The 19592-nt window shown below is 42.8% G+C and overlaps 1 protein-coding gene across 1 annotated transcript in view; it reads left to right on the forward strand.

Moving 5' to 3' along the window:
* LOC131884325 (neural cell adhesion molecule 2-like) overlaps window positions 1-19592 on the forward strand; it is a 68560-nt gene that overhangs the window by 1654 nt on the left and 47314 nt on the right. Inside the window, exons 2-3 of the mRNA XM_059232067.1 lie at window positions 9526-9711; window positions 11469-11696. Coding sequence (XP_059088050.1) covers window positions 9526-9711; window positions 11469-11696 — 414 coding nt within the window. The remainder of the gene's footprint in view (window positions 1-9525; window positions 9712-11468; window positions 11697-19592) is intronic.

Consider the following 19592-nt stretch of genomic DNA (forward strand, 5'->3'; position numbering starts at 1 on the left):
GCACGGTTCTGGGAACTTGGAAAAACTTGGAACACTTTTGCCTGGCCATATGAAATGAGCATCTTGAAGAGCTAAATAAAGGTCTGGACCTCGTCCACAGTACGATCCAAAACGAATGACTTGTCATTTCTCCCTGAATAGCTCTCTGGCTCATCTATCAGGGCCATTTGTGGAGCAGCACGAAAAAAGGATAAGGCAAGGGCCCAATTTCACAGTTTCAAGAGAATTGCACTTCTTCAAAGAAGAGGGCGAGAGAAAGAACGAAAGAAAGAGACCCACAACGGTCCACGTCCCACTCTTGTGCCATAACACAAAAGGTTCCAGCAGCAGCTCTTTCAAACGAAACGGCTTTAATTTTTGGGCCCTTTCTTCGTCGAAAGGTTGCCGGCTCAAGAATCATCATCCTACGAGTTCGTAACGAATTGTACCTAAGTGAGTACAAGCAATTTGCCAACCTTTGCCCGTTTTTTAGGGACCACGAAAAAACCGAAGGAACCCAAACTGTCAGATTGGGTTTGAGAAAATCCTTTCGCCTCGTAAGACTCTTTTACTCCTTCACCCACTTATTTTATTCTCAAGGTCCTCTTCAGTGGATTGGCCAGGCAAGTTGCCAAAAACCTTCCCAGTTCACATGAGCGCATGCAATGTACTTCATTCATTCACAGGACTGCCACCAGCATTGGTCGCATTACTTGCCTATATCCTATCCAATTTGTACTGTAAAAAGGCTGCGAAATGTACACAACCTCACTTGCAATTCTCACATTACTCCTGGGAGTCTCACTTTGTCAAGACTGATCAGATCAACAAGTCAAGAAAAACGTGCGAGGTGACTTTTTTCATTGAGGGTGAGAAAAATCTCAGAGCATAAATATCCTCTCTGGATTGTTTGGCGAGTTCCTTTGATGGCTTGGAACATATTGTTATTTTAACAGTGTGCATTGACTATTGGAAGTACTGGGAGTGTACGTCAACTAAGATCTTCAGCGGAAGACAATGACTCTTATGCCGGGAATGCATTCCTATAAGAGAGAAGCAAACAATCGTGACGTGGCTTGAATTGAACGGATTTGAAGGCGAGAGAAATATAGGCCAAGGAAAAAATGAATTGGTTGTAGAAGAACTTCGGTGCCAAACCTCGGTCTTAGTAGGCTCATATGTTCAAAAGGACCGTGAATCAAAAAATTATTAGACGCTGACTTGTGAGTGTCTAGACGAGCAAAGAATCCATCATATGAATAAATTTCATGGTCCGAGAGCTCCACTTGGGCTTGGGTCCAAGTGGATCACTTCAAGTGGGATTACCTCAATCACACTGGAAGACCGCTTGAGTCCTTATTAGATTCCTTCTAGACAGTTGATGAAGGAACGGAGATTAAAGAACCTTCCGCGCTACCCCCAAAATCAACCATTCCACTTTCAGAACCAATACGGTTCTTCCACAGTATCTGGTGGCTTTCCTCCTCAACAGAGATCCCGGTGCGTCCTTTCGGTCCATCGTTCATAAGTTGAACGAAAACCTCCATCCGCACGACAAAAGGAACATATCGTTGCCATCCTGCTCTTGAATATAAATGACATTTGATATCGATTTTCAAACCGTACATTCCTTGCTCTTGAGAGCAGTCGTCAGATGTGTACAGTACACTCAAGAGTATACTTCAGCGGGATTCTTAATACCCCATCTTCCTGCTACGTACATGAAATGTACGCTAGCTTGGAAGGGAGATCTCGAATGAAGTCTTTCTGTTCTCTGGCTCACGTTTATGTTTCTTTTCAACCGACAACGTAACATTGGGAACAACAACAACAACAACAACATCAATGCTCAGCGAGAGCCGCCATGAAAAGAATGATCGACACTTATAATTTGATTAGTCCTTGTTTCATCTCTGCTTCCTAACCCAGGGCATTATTTGAGATCGTCCTAGATGCCAGGCAAGACTGAACGCCAAGGAACACCAAATTGGACAACTTTGGAACCCAGTTGCCTATCACGGGCAATTCCAACGGACAAGCCTTCCTCGTGTTAAGACCGTTGCCGGAAAGGTGGTCGGTTTCAAGGAGAACGATATTGAATATTTGCTCGGTAATTACAGCCCCTGGAAAGCAAAGCCGAAATATCGAGCTGGCTCGCCAAAGTGGAACATACGGAAGCCCCCAAGTTTACTTCCCCTTTTCTTGGCTTCCCCAATTGAATTGAGTCAGAACTCCGAAATCTTTATCTACTAGGAGACCACACTATCTCTCAAATCACTTCAAAGCAGCATATCTTCATCAAGATATGGAAGTCATCCGTTCACATGTTCTTGGTTGGAACATTATTCGCCAACCCCGAAAAGCTGAAACACTTCCTCCTTCGTCACAAAGAATCCCGGAGGAAAAAAGGAGAGGATGGGGGTGGGGGTGCTGGTTGGGTGTATATGGATGTAGGACTACCATTCAATGAACCCTCTTGGAAGAAAAAAATCAACGTTCCATTCTTCTGAAACTCAATACTAGAACTGGAACTTGTGGATCACAACCCAGTCCAGATGCAAAACGTGGTCGAAGATTCCTCTGAGGGGTTATTCATGAAGATTGGCCGATCAGCCATCCAAGACTTCGCATGAAAATTGCGACCATTTGGTTGAATGGCTCTTTGACGACGCATGAGTCAGTTCAGTTCCTCTCCCTTGGTCTCTGGTGCATCATGCCTCATGTAGGGGACAACGTGAACCAAGCTCGTGATCGTGATCCAAGAGATGCTTTTGTATTGATACAGTCCTGATGCAATTATGGCTCTCAGCTTCATTGTCCATGGAATCATATCCTAACTTCTCCCTCCGAAGATGAGGCAAGCATGCGAAGAGAGAAAGAGAGATATCTTTTGGAACGGATCAATGGTACGGGCTTCAGAGAAGAAAGGTTGGCTCGTGGATATACTACACATTCACATGCACAAACATTCATTTACATCCAATGATCTTGTTGATGACGACGATGATGATAATGATGATAAGAAAATAACGCCAAGGAAAAAATGTAGGTGTTTACTCCAACGGAAAAAGCATTTTCAAAATGCGTGTTGTTCATCCAAGTACGTTCAGGTGCGTTAAAGGGGAATATTTAATGAATTTGAACCCCCCAACGTCCAAACAGAAGCCTCAAATTGCAATTAACTTGTTCTTGGCATTGTCAGAAGTAATGTGTTCTTGACATGACGAGGAGGTTCTCACGTTGGGTGTAATAAAGCAAATGAAACCGAAATCATTTATGAATTGAACGTGCTATTAATACTTTTTCTTCACCACAGACTAAAGTAAGAGAGAGAGAGAGAGGGAGAGAGATCGCATGTGTAATCATTTTCAAACGCTCGTCGACCAACTGTCTTGTCGTGTCCATAGCCTCCCCGAAAAGCAATAGAAATTAGAGTGATCCCCATCTCTGGCACAGTAGCACAATGGCACCCTTCGTCGAAAGGGGTGGCTCTAAGAAATGGCAATCCATCTTGGCGGCTATCAAGTTGGCTTTGCATTTGATCAAGGCAAAAGATAAACAAATAGATCGCTTATACTTAACGGCTTGGCAGCTCTAGTTAGGCTTCCACTCCTCGATGCTACCAGAATTTTAAATCGAGAGAACTTGCTTCACGATCATTAAGATTTACAACTGTATTTTGCATTGCGAACCAGAAGATAGAGCCAACGGATCATCACTTGGGGCAACTCTTTGAAAGACCGGAAATCCTAGATATGGCAAATGAATGATCATGAGCTGAAAGAGCCAGTGTTGGTCGTCGGGGAGAAGGGGGAAGACCTCCCTCATCTTCAGGCAAGAGTAATGTTACATTTTTATGGTTCATGAAGTTTTGCGAGCAAACATAGAAAACCAGTTGGGGGACCTGGATCGTGGGTGAATGCCAAGACCAACAAACATACCGACAAACGTGCCCAGATCATCATCAGAGTCATTTCTTCTTTACGGCTTTTATTGAACTTTCAAAACAAAAAGGTCGTCATTTTTCGGTAAAACCCCGATTAACCCATTAACAAAGTAGAACCAACAACTATCAGAGCCCTCATTGACCTTCTTTGGGTAATAAAACCTACAGTTACTGAGCCATTAAAAGGAAAGGAAAGCCAGACAATACGCATTGTGGTGTATGATTCAATTAATGCCTGCCAGGATAAGTCTTTGGCCACGACACTACTAATAAGCAGTCCTGACGAAATTATGAACCCCTTCCCAAATGGATGCTGGATGAAGGTTTATGATTTTTCTGATTATATGTCAGTGTTGCCATCATCTCTTAGTACAAAGGTAAGAGTATTGGCAAGAGTGTATTGGTAAGAAATGACTGAATAACGGTGAAAAAGAGAGAGGATTGCCATGAAAATGACTAAATGACTGGTTACATCAAACATACTAATAGCCCACCTCTCTAATGAGATCCAATTTAGAATTGTAAAATAATTGCTAGTTTGACATTCATTCTCCGAGAAACAAGCCGATAGAAGACAAGAAAACAGCAAGAAATGCCACAACATATTCGAAAACTGGGACAGGGAAAATGGGTTGAAAGAAAGTGCTCCATGTTCCTTTGAGGGCAAGAAATAAATCTGGATGGGTCATGGCCAATGGGATAGAAGTTTATCTCCTAGGTTTTGGACCCAAAAGCCTTCTCAGCAAAATAATTGAATGTCTACTGAGGCGAAGACAGAAATATATTTTTGGGCAAAACCCCTTGACTCATCCAATTCTGGCCGGTGGAATTTCACTTCCCATAAAAATATGGCATTTGAACAATATAAATAGAAGAATAACTGAAACTTAATTTCAAAAGCACCCAAAATTCAGATTGTCTTGCACAACGTCATTCAGTTCGACCCAAATCGGTCGCCTCAATGATTCAAGAGTGTATGTATGTTGGAATCCACATTTAATCGGAAAAACCTCGTCCAGCCGTTCGACTGGTTCTTCCGAGTCATAACTGCCTGCAATTTCGACTTTTGTGCCTCCCGAGGCCTTAAGCTGGCAAAAAGCCTGCGTTTCAAGTGACGATTCAGCAATAAAATACGTGCGAAGAATTCCCAATCCAATTGAACACCATCCCTTCTCCCTTTTCCCTCCTCAGTCAAACATTGAGGAACATGGAATATAAGAAACAAAAGAATTACTAAGAAGATAAGAAGTGCGTGGATCCGACCAATATCGGAGGCAGCAATGCATTTCCTATTCCTTAAGTCCACGTGTCTGCTTTTGGCCTTTTTCTTTCACCTTGCCATTTTGGCTCCTAAGCTGGAATCATTGGAGTCAAACCTAATGGCACGGTGCTCATGTCAAATACAAAAGCGGAAAAGCTCTCTGGAAATAAGTATACCTTGCTGAAGATTGGTTTTGGTGGGTGCGAGTCCTCCTCTCCGAATAGTTGGAAGATATTTGTTACTTGCAAAAAATCCTGTCTTTTCTTTCCTTTCTCCATGAGCAGGCTTTATCTGGGAATTATAGACAGCCATCGTAGTTGGGTTGACTTCAGAAAACCTTCAAACTGTCAGACAAATGGACAATTTCATATCCAAGGGAGCTGAGTAACTTTGTACCTTAACAATGTGATCAATGTCAAAGCCATCAAGGGTCACTCGTTACTGAAGGTCCTTTGGGAAAAAATGCTGTTTAAGACGGTGCTAAAGCCTAAAACTGGTGAGAAAAATCGTCCTCGGGCTTCAATTTGGGCAAGAGAACAAATTGCTTTGACATTTCTAAAAGCCGTTTCCTCTTACTCACCACAACAAGACAATTTTTCAAAGAAAGGCTTCCCGTTTCGTGGTAGGCAAAGAAAACTCATTCTTCTATAGGACTGGTCTCACTAATATTGGACAATCATTGGGCCCATTTGCATATCATGTTTGAGAACAAAGATTCTTTTCAAGCCTTTCGGGAATGTAGAACAATGCCCCGATTTCTGGAACGGTTACGGAATATTCGGACGCCAGAAATTGGGCCAAGGCTTTCACTCATGAACAGGCTTCTCTGAGATCCAATTTAAAGCCATTCACAACATCTAGTTCAGGGTGACCATTTCGGTCACAGAGACGGGTGATAAAGTAGAAGCGTAATGCTCAAGGGCGCCATATTGACTGACAGCTAGCAATAGTGAGTGAATTGTCAGAGGGCACGAAGTGTAAAAGTGCATTCGCCATAAGCTCTCTCCAAATGAATCTTCGTGGGAGGCGCAGGAGTGAGATGCAGTTTCCACTCCCCTGACTAGCCTTCATCGAAAGTTATTGCTTGGACAAAGACGGAAAGTAGAAACAAGTTCGATGAGAGCGGGAAAAAACCCGCAAATCAGTGCTTTCACCCTGATTTCGACTCATCTTTCTAGCCGAAAATACTGTGTGGATCGACTAGTCATGGTGGGCGGTTGAGCGAAAATTCTCTCTTCATATTATGATCCAATCTCACACACATATGTGATGCCCAGGAAAGCTCTATTTTAGTGGTATTTGGAGTTGCTTCTGGCAGGGAAAGTGACGAAAAGACCGCATTTAAAAAAAAAAAGCCATTCTGACATGAGCGTTGAGTAAGTTCCCACTTTTGGCGAGGAGCTTTCGCCAACGCGAATCTGGCTTTGTCACAATGCCAGGAATCTCGCTATCACGTCCGTCCATGCATATTCATAACGTGTTTATGTTGGGTTGTGGACGTCCATAGACGCGTTTGGAGTGAATGAAAATGTCTCGTGCACTGACAAAATGCCTCCATGAGTGAGTGACACATGATTAGAATGCAAAGCCTCTTTCACTGGGTCGTCCATTTCAACCTTGGAACCAATTGTGATTCCAAGTGGTCGGTTTAGCTAAGCACTTGACATGCTTTTTGGGGTTGTACAAGCCAGTCAGAGGATGTTGATGTACAGCTTGTGGAAGCTGCTTTCATAAGAGGGGAAGAACCCATGTTCTCGCCAAATTGGGTTTCAAATTTCCAAATGGAACCCTGGAGACTTTCTCACTCAGTCTTATAGTCGTCTTTCTCACATCTTGCTTGTTGTGCCATCTTGTTGGTGGTGCCAAATTCTGATCCCCCATGCACGGTGTTCCTTTCGGCTTGAAAGTAAGATATCTTTCATCTCGCCTGGTCTCAAATGTCAACTTTGCCTCACCGCATCCGGTTTCTGCAAAACCGACTTCCTCTGCAGGACAGACCTTCATAGAAATGGGATAATCGCAACTTGTCCCATATACTTGGGGCGTAATGTGATTCAGTTGCAAACAATACCTTAACTACTACCATGGAACAGCAAGGAAGTCGATTAGGCTTGATGTGGCGAGTACTTAAAGATGATAATTGGTCGGCAATGGAAGTAATGGAATCGGGAAGGGAACCAGAGTCTTGAGGAAATACTGCAAATTATGTACCGTAGTGTCACCACCCACCCAATCTAGGTAGACAAGACACAAAGGAAACGCTTACACATGTGTTCCAAAATGCAATAAAAACATTAGGATTGCCAGAAGGTTGTGTGTTATGTTGTGTTGATAGATATATGCTTGGTGCAAGGCAAGAAATCTCACTTCATGGTATAGCTGTAACGTGTGAGAAAGCTGACTTTCAATGACAGTCATGCTAGGTACAAGTCATACATATTTCATATTGAAAAAAAAAATATTATGGAAGAAATTTGCCTGATTTTAAGATTTTGAATCCCTGATTCCTTAACCAATTGAGTTTTTGAATAATTAATGACAAGAATCTGGGAGAGAGCCGAGGACGTCTTGCATCGAGGGTTGGAGGACCAAACTTTTCCCACTCCAAAACATGACCGCAAGATCATAAGTACACATGCCTATGAGATCACTCCCATATGAGGAGAATTAGATCCAAATGAATCAGGAATAGATAGGCTTTTAATTAGAGAAGGAATTACAAATCATGAGAACTAAGACTTGAACGCGGAAGTCGTTAAGCAGAGTCTAAGACAAACCACCTGCATGATTGAAAATGACGACTGTCAAGGCTTGAGCTCAAGGTTTTTGAGGAAAAAGGACCCCATCTTACTCCTCCTCAAGGGAATGGACGACAGATGAGCAGTATGTTGAGGAGTCAGAAAGACCCTCTCATTCATCTGTACCCAAGCACAAAAGAGCTTCTCCATCAACAATGTGGATTCCGTAAGGCGACTGGGACGAATCCTCAGGAGAGTTATGTTGATGAAATCCCAAAACATTTGGCTTGCTAGACTACCACCAAGTCGTGGAAGAAGACAGAACCATCAGATACGAGGTGCCTTCATATCGATGGTCTCATCTTGATCACTGTAGAATGCTTCACAAACGGCGAGTCCCCCAAGCATACAACACAAAGTTAAAGTTCGATAAGGAGAAAAGGGAGAACATTTTCGTGCTCTCCCAACTGTTGTTGACATCATATGGCAACCCGTGCAGTAAGCATTAATGTTTTATAATGACATGCCAACTGTCTTCTTTGAGACCCGATCGCACCAATATTCCAGTGTAATGAGTACGAGGTCTTGTCTTGGGCTCCAATTTGGGCCATCAATATATCTCGCTCATATTAGATAGGAAATGATACAGCTCCGATGGCACCACTAAACTGACGGAGGGAATGTGGTAGAGTGACTGTGTGGTTCCTTCGCATATACAGTATACCACGTACACGGGCTTTTGCACCCAATGGAGTCCCGGGACAGCGGATCCCCCTCCTCTGTTTCCCCCAGGGGAAATTTCCTTCTTCATCTCAGGATTGGCAGACAAGCTCCACCGTTGGGACTGCGATGAGGGTGATACGTGCACATTTTAAGGGGATGTTTGGGGCAATATTAGCGGCCAAAACGATCTTTTTAACGGATCTCGTTTCGTCGTATCCTGACATATGCATGATTGGATAAATGCGGGGGCCAAGTCTGTTTTGAATGTCAATAAATAAAGCAGAAGTCGATACTTGCGCCCGTGAACATTTGCCGAATCATTGAGACGACCTTGTAAAACTTGGAACTTGTCTGCACGAAAGGAAGGAAATGGATTGTAAAATGAATCAGTCGTGTGGTTGCCCACTCTGCAAAAGTCTGAAAGCCTAGCACGAGAAAGGGGTCTTTCTCGTTAATCAATTGACTCCCAAGTTGTTTGTCTTCCTCAGATTATTCGAAGACAAATGATTCCTAGAATTGGTGGCCGTCAATAAATGTTCTGCCGACGATAAAGAAAAGTTGTATAAACAAAGTTGGACTGGCGTAAGGAAGAAAAAGAAAAAGAAATGACCAGGGTGCTTTTAAAAGCACCAACTCCGCCCAAAGCGCGACCTTTACGAGGCTTTTTCCTGGAGACTAGATAGCAGCAGAATATATGCCCCCATAAATCAAAAAAAATTGAACCACATCCGATAAATCGAGAGTATAGGGTTGGAGTTCCCTTCGACCCCAATTTAACCCCATGAGATCCCTGATCCAAAAACACGAAATGGCCCATCCCCCCCAAAAATTGCGAATTTGTGGAATGTGAGTTGAAATTGAATTTGTTCCATTTCCAGGTTACTCCTCTTCGCCTTCGTCAAGCGGACAAGTATCCTCTTTGGTGAGCACATCTCTGGTCTATCAATCCGGAGAAACTGCCCTTCTACCCTGTGACATTTCCGTACCAGATGAATCCAAAGGAGATGAACTGTCTTTAATAATGTGGTACCGAGAGGACGTTAAGTCCCCCATATACAGTATCGGTAAGTACTGATGCAATTCGTAACATTATATTATGCCAATATTATGCACCAAATGGATGTAATTGTTTATTGTCAGCACCACTCGACGATAAATTGTGAATGTAGAGTAAAGAGTAAAGGTAAAAGAAAAAAGTTTTTTTAATAACTACTTTTGAAAGCAATGTAGATGTAATGGAAATCAATTGCATTTCTGCATATGTGATTGATATATTTGAATTGTAAATTTCTATCACATTTTGATCTTTCCTTTATGGATTTTTTATGAATGTATCTATTAGATCTAGTTTTCTGTTTATTGTCAACTCCTCTTAACTTGACCTCTTTATTTTTGTTTTCAATGTTTGGTGCAAACTTGTCAAATAGAAAGAAAAGAGTTTTATATTGGCTAGACACCGAAAACTGAACGTTATTAATTTACAATTCGAAAGCAACTGTAATTGTTTTATTTACATTTAAAGAGTGATTATTTGTTAATTACAATTGATAACATTTGAAACTAATGTAATTGCAAGCAATTACAATTCAAAATCAATTGACGCAGGTCTGATTTGGAAAAATATGTTCGCCGAATGCCCAAGAGTTTCATAATTCCTTCTTGGACGATAAACTTCGCTCTGTTCCAGTGTTAGAGCTTCTAGCGGATTGTCTTTCGATGTTGTTGGAAAATTGAAGGCCGCCCCCAAAACGAGGTTCTCTAGGAGTTGCAAAAAAAACTTTGTTCAATCTTGGTTCTCCGTTTGGCCACCTAATAAATCTCTCGCAGACTGCAATACAGTACACAAAAAGGGGCTGAACCTTCTTGTCTAGCCAATGATTCTACAAGATACACATTGTTAGAGGTTCATTCGATGATTTTCTTTGTCGAGTTCCATTTTTGCCTCCGCAGGCCAAATATTGCATTGTTTATGAACGAAAGGTGACTAACTTGGAAAGCCAATAATCTATTAGCTTGGACTTTCCGCCGGTCGAGTTACGAATGAGGTCCGGTTTATTTTCTAGCTGTGAGAGAAACTTATAAACTTTCTTGGAGAGTGGAAAACCTGGTTAGTTCAGCGCTGTCCCTCGGTAAAGTTGGTGGAATCTTAAGAAGGGCTGAAACTAGATCCTTTGTTTTCCTTGTGATTTCTGGATTGTTTCCACATAAAAGCTGAGGAAGAGCCCAACAGAATTGGCCTTATTTTCACTCCTCAGCCTTCATGTCCTACTCTTTTACTCTTGTGCTTGCCTGCTCTCTCGCCTCTCCTCCAACTTGGATTGAGTGTTCCTTTGAAGGACAGAAAAGGAGAGGAAGAAGTAGTCCTTGATTAGCTCTTACATGTATAGTAATTTCTGGGCCATCGCAGTGGCAACGAAGGCTTCAGCCTTTGTTGGGGTGACCAACGTGAGGTAATGACAGATGGAACAACCGCGTGTTCCAATTGAGATGTGTGTCTTCAAGTGGGAGTTAATAACAAACATCCAATGGATGGAGAATGGGCCGTCGGTCAACTGCTGACACAGGCAAAGGTAAATGGTCCAAACTTGCACTAAAGAGCAAGCAGGGAGCATTTGAACATCGACTTTCCAATATTGGTGAACACATCTGTCTATTGTGACAAAAGGCCTGGGGCCTTCCTTGAACACAAAATATGAGCTTGGGAAATAAGACATTATTCATTCATGATGATCTTGCATCCTTATCTTACTATGTACTCAAGTGGTTCATAGGCCGCTGATGCAATTGGACCATTGAAGCATTTACTTTCGTTTGATTTTAGATGCTCGGACTGGAGTACACATCCCTACCGTGAACGACATTCGAAGTCATTGGATCGATACCAACCTGTTTGGCCACAATCGTGTGGTGTTCGACACGAGTCCAGGGCCTGATCGGGCCCGATTGAAGATCTACAACGTCAGTGAATCCGATGATGGCCTTTATCGCTGTCGTGTGGATTTCAAGGCCTCTCAGACACGCACTTCTCGCGTGAATCTCACCGTGATAGGTAGGCTTAACCGTGTAGTTTGATTTCATGACAATGACGACGACGACGACTCCTTTAGCGAAGGCAAACAGGTTTAGTAACTGTTGAAAGTTGGCAAACACATTGATAGCGACAGTGATTAAGTTGGTGCACATGTTCGGGAACTGTTGAGAGGACGAAGTGAGTGCACATTTACTACGTATAGCTGGTTTTCGGACCCTGGTCGTTGGCAAAGTTTTTGCTGCCAACATTTCGAGGCTAGTATCCCTTGGAGGGCCTCTCAAGGAGATAGGTTTGTCTCCTGCAGCCATCTATATCTGGTCTAGTTTGATGAAGAGCCTGCATTGTCACTTTCCAGATGCATTTAGAAGTTTGCCTCTAGGTTTCATGCTTCTCTTTTCATTTCAAGTTGCAAAAAGAGCCGCTCTTTGTCCAATGTTGAAAAGGCATTAACTGTGGCGCTTAGTTTGTCTTGGAACCACATAAATTTTGCGGGTCTTTTATAAGCCAAATACGCGGACTGTTAATCTGCGAAGACAAAGAGCAAATTAATCCACTTTTAAAACATTTTTGTTGTTGATAGCAAACCCAAAAGAACTGAACTTAAAATACTTAATGGACGCGTATTCGTTTCAAGTGTGCGGTTTGACGAGTCATTTATGTTTCAACTAATTTTGCTCAGTTCAGCCTATGCAATTAATTGGGAAACATTTTGGCTTGGTCAAAAACAAGTACATCTTCAAAAATGCGTATCTTCATCCCATCCAAATTTGCCAAGGGTTACGTACCTCTTTTGACTGTTTCGTTCTGCCTTGATTCATGCTAGGGCAAACCAAGGGTAGCTTCTAATTTTCTTCACTCGATTTCCACGTTTTCACCATTGAGTCATTTCGTTCAAGGTTAGCGAGGTCGAAGGCTCCTTCAGAGCGAGTTAGATAAGACCCTTTGGATGCACTTCCATGTGAACGTCAAATTAGCGATTCGTGCTCAAGCCTGCCGTGACTTCCCTTTTCAAAAGGCGGACGAATAACCCAACCAAGGGAGAAGGGGAGGGAGAAAGGAGGGAGGGAAGAAGGGAGGGAGGAAAGAGGTGTGGTAACGAATTTCTTGACAAAACGAATGGTGGATACGGGGGGGCCTTGAATCCTCACTCACTCACTCACTTTCATTCTCTCTCTTATTCGCTTGCCAACCCATTCACAAGGCAGGGAATGCATTTGGAAACGTTGAATTTTATTGCCGATGGAAATGGCTTCCAAGTTTTATATGCCTTGAGATCAGAAGGAATCGCTCCTCCGTCGCCGTCAAGACGTGGTTAAATCCCGGTAAAAGACTTCCAATTTGCTTCGCAACCAAATTCAAATCGACTCGTGAGCCCATCTGGTTTGGTATTCATGGCCTTGTTCTCTTGTTCTCAAGTCCTTAATTTGATCCAAAAGTGTTCCATATTCAAAAATCCATGAACGAGAATGGCGAACCCCCTTCAGGCAAAGGCAATGCCATCAATAGTCATCGCACATTATCAGTGATTATGGCCAAGTTGAAGGCGATCAGAGAGCCTTTCTCCGACCGGATCGTCTCCTTGGGGGCTCACCATGGCTCGATAATTAAATGGATGAACATAAAATCACCATTATTCAAGGAGAAAGAGAGTGAGTGAGTAAGTGAATGAGTGACTGAGTGAGGACCACTAAGTAATACATTTTCAGTCTAAATATGGAATGGCAGCCCAAGCGCCCTGGAGGTTGCTTGGAGGTAGCACCAACTTGGGAACAATGAGAAAAATGATGCCTATTGTAATGGCTGCGGCGAAGGCGTGATTGTTCCCCAATGCACCCAGGAAATGTCGACTTTAGGCTCGATTTATCAATTGCGGCGTTGTTAGTGGTTGGATGGGTGTGGCACCCTCATTAACCGAGAGCGTTAAGTGATTAATCGTGGTTCAATTCTCGGAGGTTGGAGCTTTCTTTGGACCCACCACACATCAGGCAGGCGTTGCTGTGTGGTCCCTTCGCATTTGGCCTCTTTCCATTTGCATAGCATTCTGGCATATTCACGTTACTGACCCTCGGCAACCAAGTATGAAGTCATATACCCAACCCGTGGTGAGCCAAGGCTTCGAGGCTTCGAGGCTTTGAGACCTTGAGACTGGTCCAGAATTAATGATGTTACGTTACGGTTGACTGGGCCATTAGTCCGTTGAGCACTGATGTGGTCAAGTGCTTCTTGCTTGTCGGGCAATGAGTTTTCGACTCGTTGCGGTGCATACCGAGATCCTTGAGGAATAACAAAGCTAGAGGCTTCTGCTACTGGTTCTGAAGAAAAAAAAACAACTTAAAAGTTTACCAAGACCATTGGACATGGCCAGGAAGACGGGTGGCGGTGCATCCATCCGCTTTGAACGCTTTGTGAAGAGATGACTGACTGAACTTCGGTTGAGAGTTAGCTAGTCAGGTCACTGTTGCTTACGAGAGCCCATTGTAATGAAAGAAATCAGAGCTTTTGTCTGAAATCCTATGGTTGAGTGGGCTCATTGAAGGCATTCTCAATTTCAAGGTCTTCTTGTCCCTCCTCCTCCTCCTCCTCCTTCTTGTTCTTGTTCTTCTTCCTCCTATCTGGCCCTCTCCTTTGCTCTTGTGGAGCAACAAAGAGGCTCCCAAGACTCTTATCGTATATCGTCGTGCCCAAGTTCTTTTTCTTCTACTCCTCCTTCTTTCTGCCATGGCACCAAAGTGAAGAGGCCTCCTTCTTAGTTCCTCCAATCTCATTCCTGATAGATTCACCTTTGAAATATTGGACAACCATAAATCAATAGAAGAAGCTCTGAAATGACCAGAGCCCTCGAAAAAAACATCTCACATTTCCTTAAGGTTCAATTTTCAAGCCACTTTTACTCAAGGTCAGATCAGATTACCGTACTCTCCTATCTTCAACCTCAAGGATGTTTTCAATCGTTGACTACCCTTTGAGCTTGCTCTAAGCGACTGATGGTAGGAAAGAAATCGTCCAAGTCACAGAGTATGAATTGTGAAAACCCGATGCGTAAAGTGTTGTCATATTGTTCCTTCATTATCCTGGTAGCCACTTAAATGTTTAATTCAAGCAGACCCCTCAGGAATTAATCCAATTAAAGAATTTAACCTTTGTGGTAAAAAACGAGAAACAAAGGTTCACCCAGGTCGAGGGTCCTTGCATGACCACGAATCTGGTAGTTAGGGTATACAATTTCCTTTATTGTCACGCACACTTCACTTCACTGCGCAAGTACTTTAAGCAACATTAGGTAGAGTTTTCCCAACACCTTCTCTCAAATATCTACAACCCTCCATATAGTGCTCGTAGCAAAAGCGGACCAAGGCCAAGTGCGTGAAATATGACCCACCCAAGTTCTCTCCCTGCACGCCCATGATGGCGATCATCATCATTTTGCAAGCCTCCTCTCCGTGCAAAGAGCGATTGGATTGGGTTCGGTATTGGATCATCCTCGGTCCATTACATCTTTAGGCCTCTTCGTTACCTTTCACTCCTTTTTTCCAACACATGTTATCTTTGATTTGCTTGTCATGATGCTAGCTCTCCGGGTGTTCGTGTTGTTATTACAAACTCACATTCACCATGCATCCATGCATCCATCCATCCATCCGTCCATCCATTCTTCAAGGCAGGCAGCCTTCATTCATTGTACACAGATGAGGCGTTGGTTCGGGGTGTGCGACTTGTATGTGGAGGGTACTCCGTCGCCCTTGTCTTGCATTGCTGACTCAGAGCACTTTGTCTTGTCCCAAAGAGGCGGATGTGCTGGAAGTCCAAGGTTACGTATGACAATGTGCATGGGACCATTGAGCCATAGACATGAATGTAAGGCCTAAGTGCTTCATGTCAAGTAGCGCCCAGGGACCACTGAAGGTTCCGTTGGGCGGCCACTTATCGCTAAACTTTTGGCCGGGTGTCCCATTCGTGTTACAGAATTTGAGTGCACGATCCCATCCATGGAGATCCAATCTTGGTTCCAAATCATTGGCCAATACCCATTAGACTATCTGTCAACGACGGTGAGGGTCCGTTGTGCGTCTGTGTTTCCATATATGAATATTAACTTGGCACATGTTCTGGAGGACTTCCAGAAGCGAGTTCCACCAAGACAATGTCGACCCTGGGTCTCTCTGTGCAGTTCTTGGCTGCAGAATTATCTTCGCCCTTGCTCTGCTGTTGAAGACAGGAAACGTTACCGCTCTCTACATCTTCGTCTTTGTCAAGCAACAGGGTTATAGTATCTTATTTCGGAATGGACCAAATGGAACATCTCACCTTGCCACTCTAGGGGGATATCAAAGTTATCCTCGGTAGAACATTATTTTTGAAACAAAAGATTCGGCTTTCCTCCTCCATAACCTTCATCTTTTTGTTTGTTGTGGGAAACACCTGCCTTTTTGGCGGGGAATATGGAAATGTGGTGGCGCCAATTTTGAATGCATTTTCCATCAGGTTGGAAGCATAATGCAGAATGATCCATATGGCTTAAGACAAATTTGGCCGATGCACTTAAGCTTTGTCAAAAAGTACGGTGATGTTTGAAGAACAAAAGAAAAACAAAAGATCAAGCACACACTCTAGTGAGTATAATTTCTCGTCGGGCTGAAGTTTGGGGCGACTAAGGCTTTTGATAGGAAGCAAGAAATGTTAAATGGTACGATTCGGATCCCTAAATTTGTTTTCCTCGGCACAATGCACCAATAAAATGATTAATGGAGATGTGCTAAGGGCAAGCCGAGATGCATATATGCTAAACAAATATATCTGTAGCAGCCTTCGCCACCAAAAACCCTTTTTCTCACAGCGTGACAACCAGCAAAAATGCGTGCCAAAAACTAATGCCGTTGGTGACACTGGAAAAATTGTTTACATTCATGTTTTCCGGGGGAGGAGGGAGTGGTTACAGGCAATTTAATCTTCTTTAGAAAAAAGACCCTCTAAGATCTGAGTCACGAGGCTTTCACCGCAAAACCAGTTTGCCATGTATTTACCTTAAGAGTAAATGGCAGGGACATTTGAATTTTCGGATCAACCTTGATTTAGACTGGTCACTCTTGACAATCTAACGTGATCAATGACGTCACATTGGGTCACTTGTGACTCTGCTCAGGCTCGGAAAAAAGCTCACCTCGCTGGAGACTTTTCTGCGTTCCATTCGTTGGCCTTTTATTCCCTTTTGTCTTTCTTTTATTCTCTCCTCTACTTGAAGACTATTTCTGATGAAGTTTTCAGTGGGCACTAGCGGAACTCATTGGATGTTTCAGTTCGCACTAACTAAAACTTCTGGAACGTCCTTGCTGCTGTTTTCCCATTGCTTGCCTGACTTTACTTCCCACTTAACCTTCAACGTCATGGAACCAAAATTGGTTCCATTTTTCCTGAGAAGCCACACCAGATCGAATGAAGTTCCCAATTTTGATATTAAATCACCTCTGCATCGTCCGTAATTTCACGCTCTCAGACAAAGCTTATGCTTCTCACACTGGCAAAACTAGGCCTTAAAAAACGATCTGATTTGAAATTGCACGCTCCAATATTCAATTAATGTGATTGGCACACCACACCTATCGATTTTTTTTTAGTTTTTACATGGGACGACATCCTTAAAGTGAGGTGGACCATGACTAGGCACAAAAGAACAAACCATCAAGGCATGAGCCACTATGGCGAAGAAGTTTCGGGCTTGACTTGGGAGGTCTTTTCTGGCAGTGGTACTTAGGACGGGGTCCCACTAAACTTCGTCCCAGATAACCCATTTCCCATTGCACCAAAGTAGAGTATGCGTCCCCCTCCAAGTAACGTACGTACCGTACACAGGCCCAAGAGTCGAGGGGTCCAAAAGTTGGGGCTATTTTTAAGAGACATGTTTCTTCCCTTCTTTTAATGTCTCATTTCAGAAGACTTATGTCTCCTTATTAGTAACACCCTAAGCAGAAAAGAGTCCTGGAACTCGAGGCGACAATACCAGAGGCCTTTCAATGATCACAGATACGTAAAGTGTCAAGTGTTGACAGATTCCATATTCCTTGAATGGATCATGATGGGCTTTATCTTTCGTCAAAGGGATTTTATTCCAAGGGTGGTTCACAAAGTGGGATTCCATATGAAATTTCAATTTCTATGCAACGAAAAGTAAGGCTGTGGAGTGTTTTGCTTCTATGAATCATGGGGAATGGGATGGTGAATCCGAAACGGGAAACGGAGGAAAGGCCATTGTTTCAGGTTTGGAGCCGTGGAAAGAACTCGAACGTGGTGCCTCTTCTAGTTTTAATGAGCCTATTGTTAATCACAAAAGAACTCTCTGGGTGAATTCTACACTTTTGAAGATTCAAATCCTTAAGATTGGGTGGGTCGGAAGGGGAGGAACATCCTTAAGAGAAGGAAGGATTGACGAAAGAGGGGAAATAAACCGTTTTTTACCTTACTGTGCTACGTACAAAGATAAAGAACAGAGTGGCACGCATGCCAACCCTGATTGCAGCGAATTCTTAAATTGGTCGCCACACGAATCACAATGCTTGGCGTTTTTTTGAAAGGCTTGAATGTTCTTTCCTTTTTCTCTTTTTCATTCTTGTGGGAAGAAAAACCCGGCCAACTAAGAGCCAGATTTCCCATTATTCCACGCAACTCTTCTTTTTTAATGGACAATCAAATTTCAATTTGCACTCTTGTTGACGTCAAAAAAAATTAAACTCAATCTCCGACATAATCCAATCCCAATCGTTTTCCATTATGTCTTTGTGACTATAAGTATGAATGAATGGACTCAACAGTATCGGCAATCGGGAAGCAATACTGTGCATTGTGACACGTTGAAAAGCACAATGGCAACAATCTTGCCAATAACACATCTAATAACAATGCTTGGTACCAACCAAACAACCCACATCTTGTTCTTTCCTTTTATACCAATGTGTTGAAGTTGATTCTCTGATGGTTCTTGCTCCTTAGAGAAAATTGCTTGCATTTTGACCATTAGAGTGGGTTGTACTAGTTTTTATGATCATTCCTTGTTAATTACGAAAGTGTGTGAGATGTCAATAATATAATATCTCAAAACCTAAAGAGGCATTAGTGCTCACAGTAACACAATTCCAAATACATTTGGTTTTGAGTCATTGATTACTCATACGACGTATATCTAGCAATCTCCCGATTAGTTTGAGTGGATGAATAAACCTAGCGTATGAATCAAGTCCTCCAATTTGGTTCAAAGCAAAACTGTTCCATTATTTGGAATCCCCGGGAGAACCGTTGGCCGGTATTTTGGCATGTTTCAGTTACGTTATGTGTGGACGTTTTTTGTCCAATTTCGTGTCCGTTCCCGAACTCCCTGAAGGTTTTGTAAAGCTTGTCGAGTTCCACATTTTTCCTCCATTCGCCTTCAATCCAAAGGAATTTGATGAAGTGACGAATTACTAGGCAAGTACTTGGGTTATTCATTTGCCAAATCTTAATAACCACCTCCCTTGTCTGGGGTCGATTGGCAAGGAACTCTTAGTCACAGGCCCAATCATGTGACCAATGTTTGATTCTCCCATTGCGAGCGAAAGAGTTAAGTTGTTGCATGCAGGAAAAGCTGAAGACCGAACTTTAAAATCAATAATTGCTTGGCTAATAAAACACGATCAGTTTGAAACACGCTATTGGACCAACGGCCTCATTTATTGTTCACTGACCACAATTCGTAGTATTGGTTTCAGAGCATGTCAAACACAGACATTTTGAAAATAGAACAGATAACCAGATCCAACTGGATTTCTAGTGCTTGATAATGGGATTTTTACACCCATGAATAGGAAAATTGAATTTTAACGACCTCGTTGTTTGATAGAGTTATAGTAGAAAGTTGATCATCAAAGCAAAAGGCAGTTAAATGTACCT

Source organism: Tigriopus californicus, chromosome 7 (assembly GCF_007210705.1).
Source record: "Tigriopus californicus strain San Diego chromosome 7, Tcal_SD_v2.1, whole genome shotgun sequence".
NCBI lineage: Eukaryota > Metazoa > Arthropoda > Copepoda > Harpacticoida > Harpacticidae > Tigriopus > Tigriopus californicus.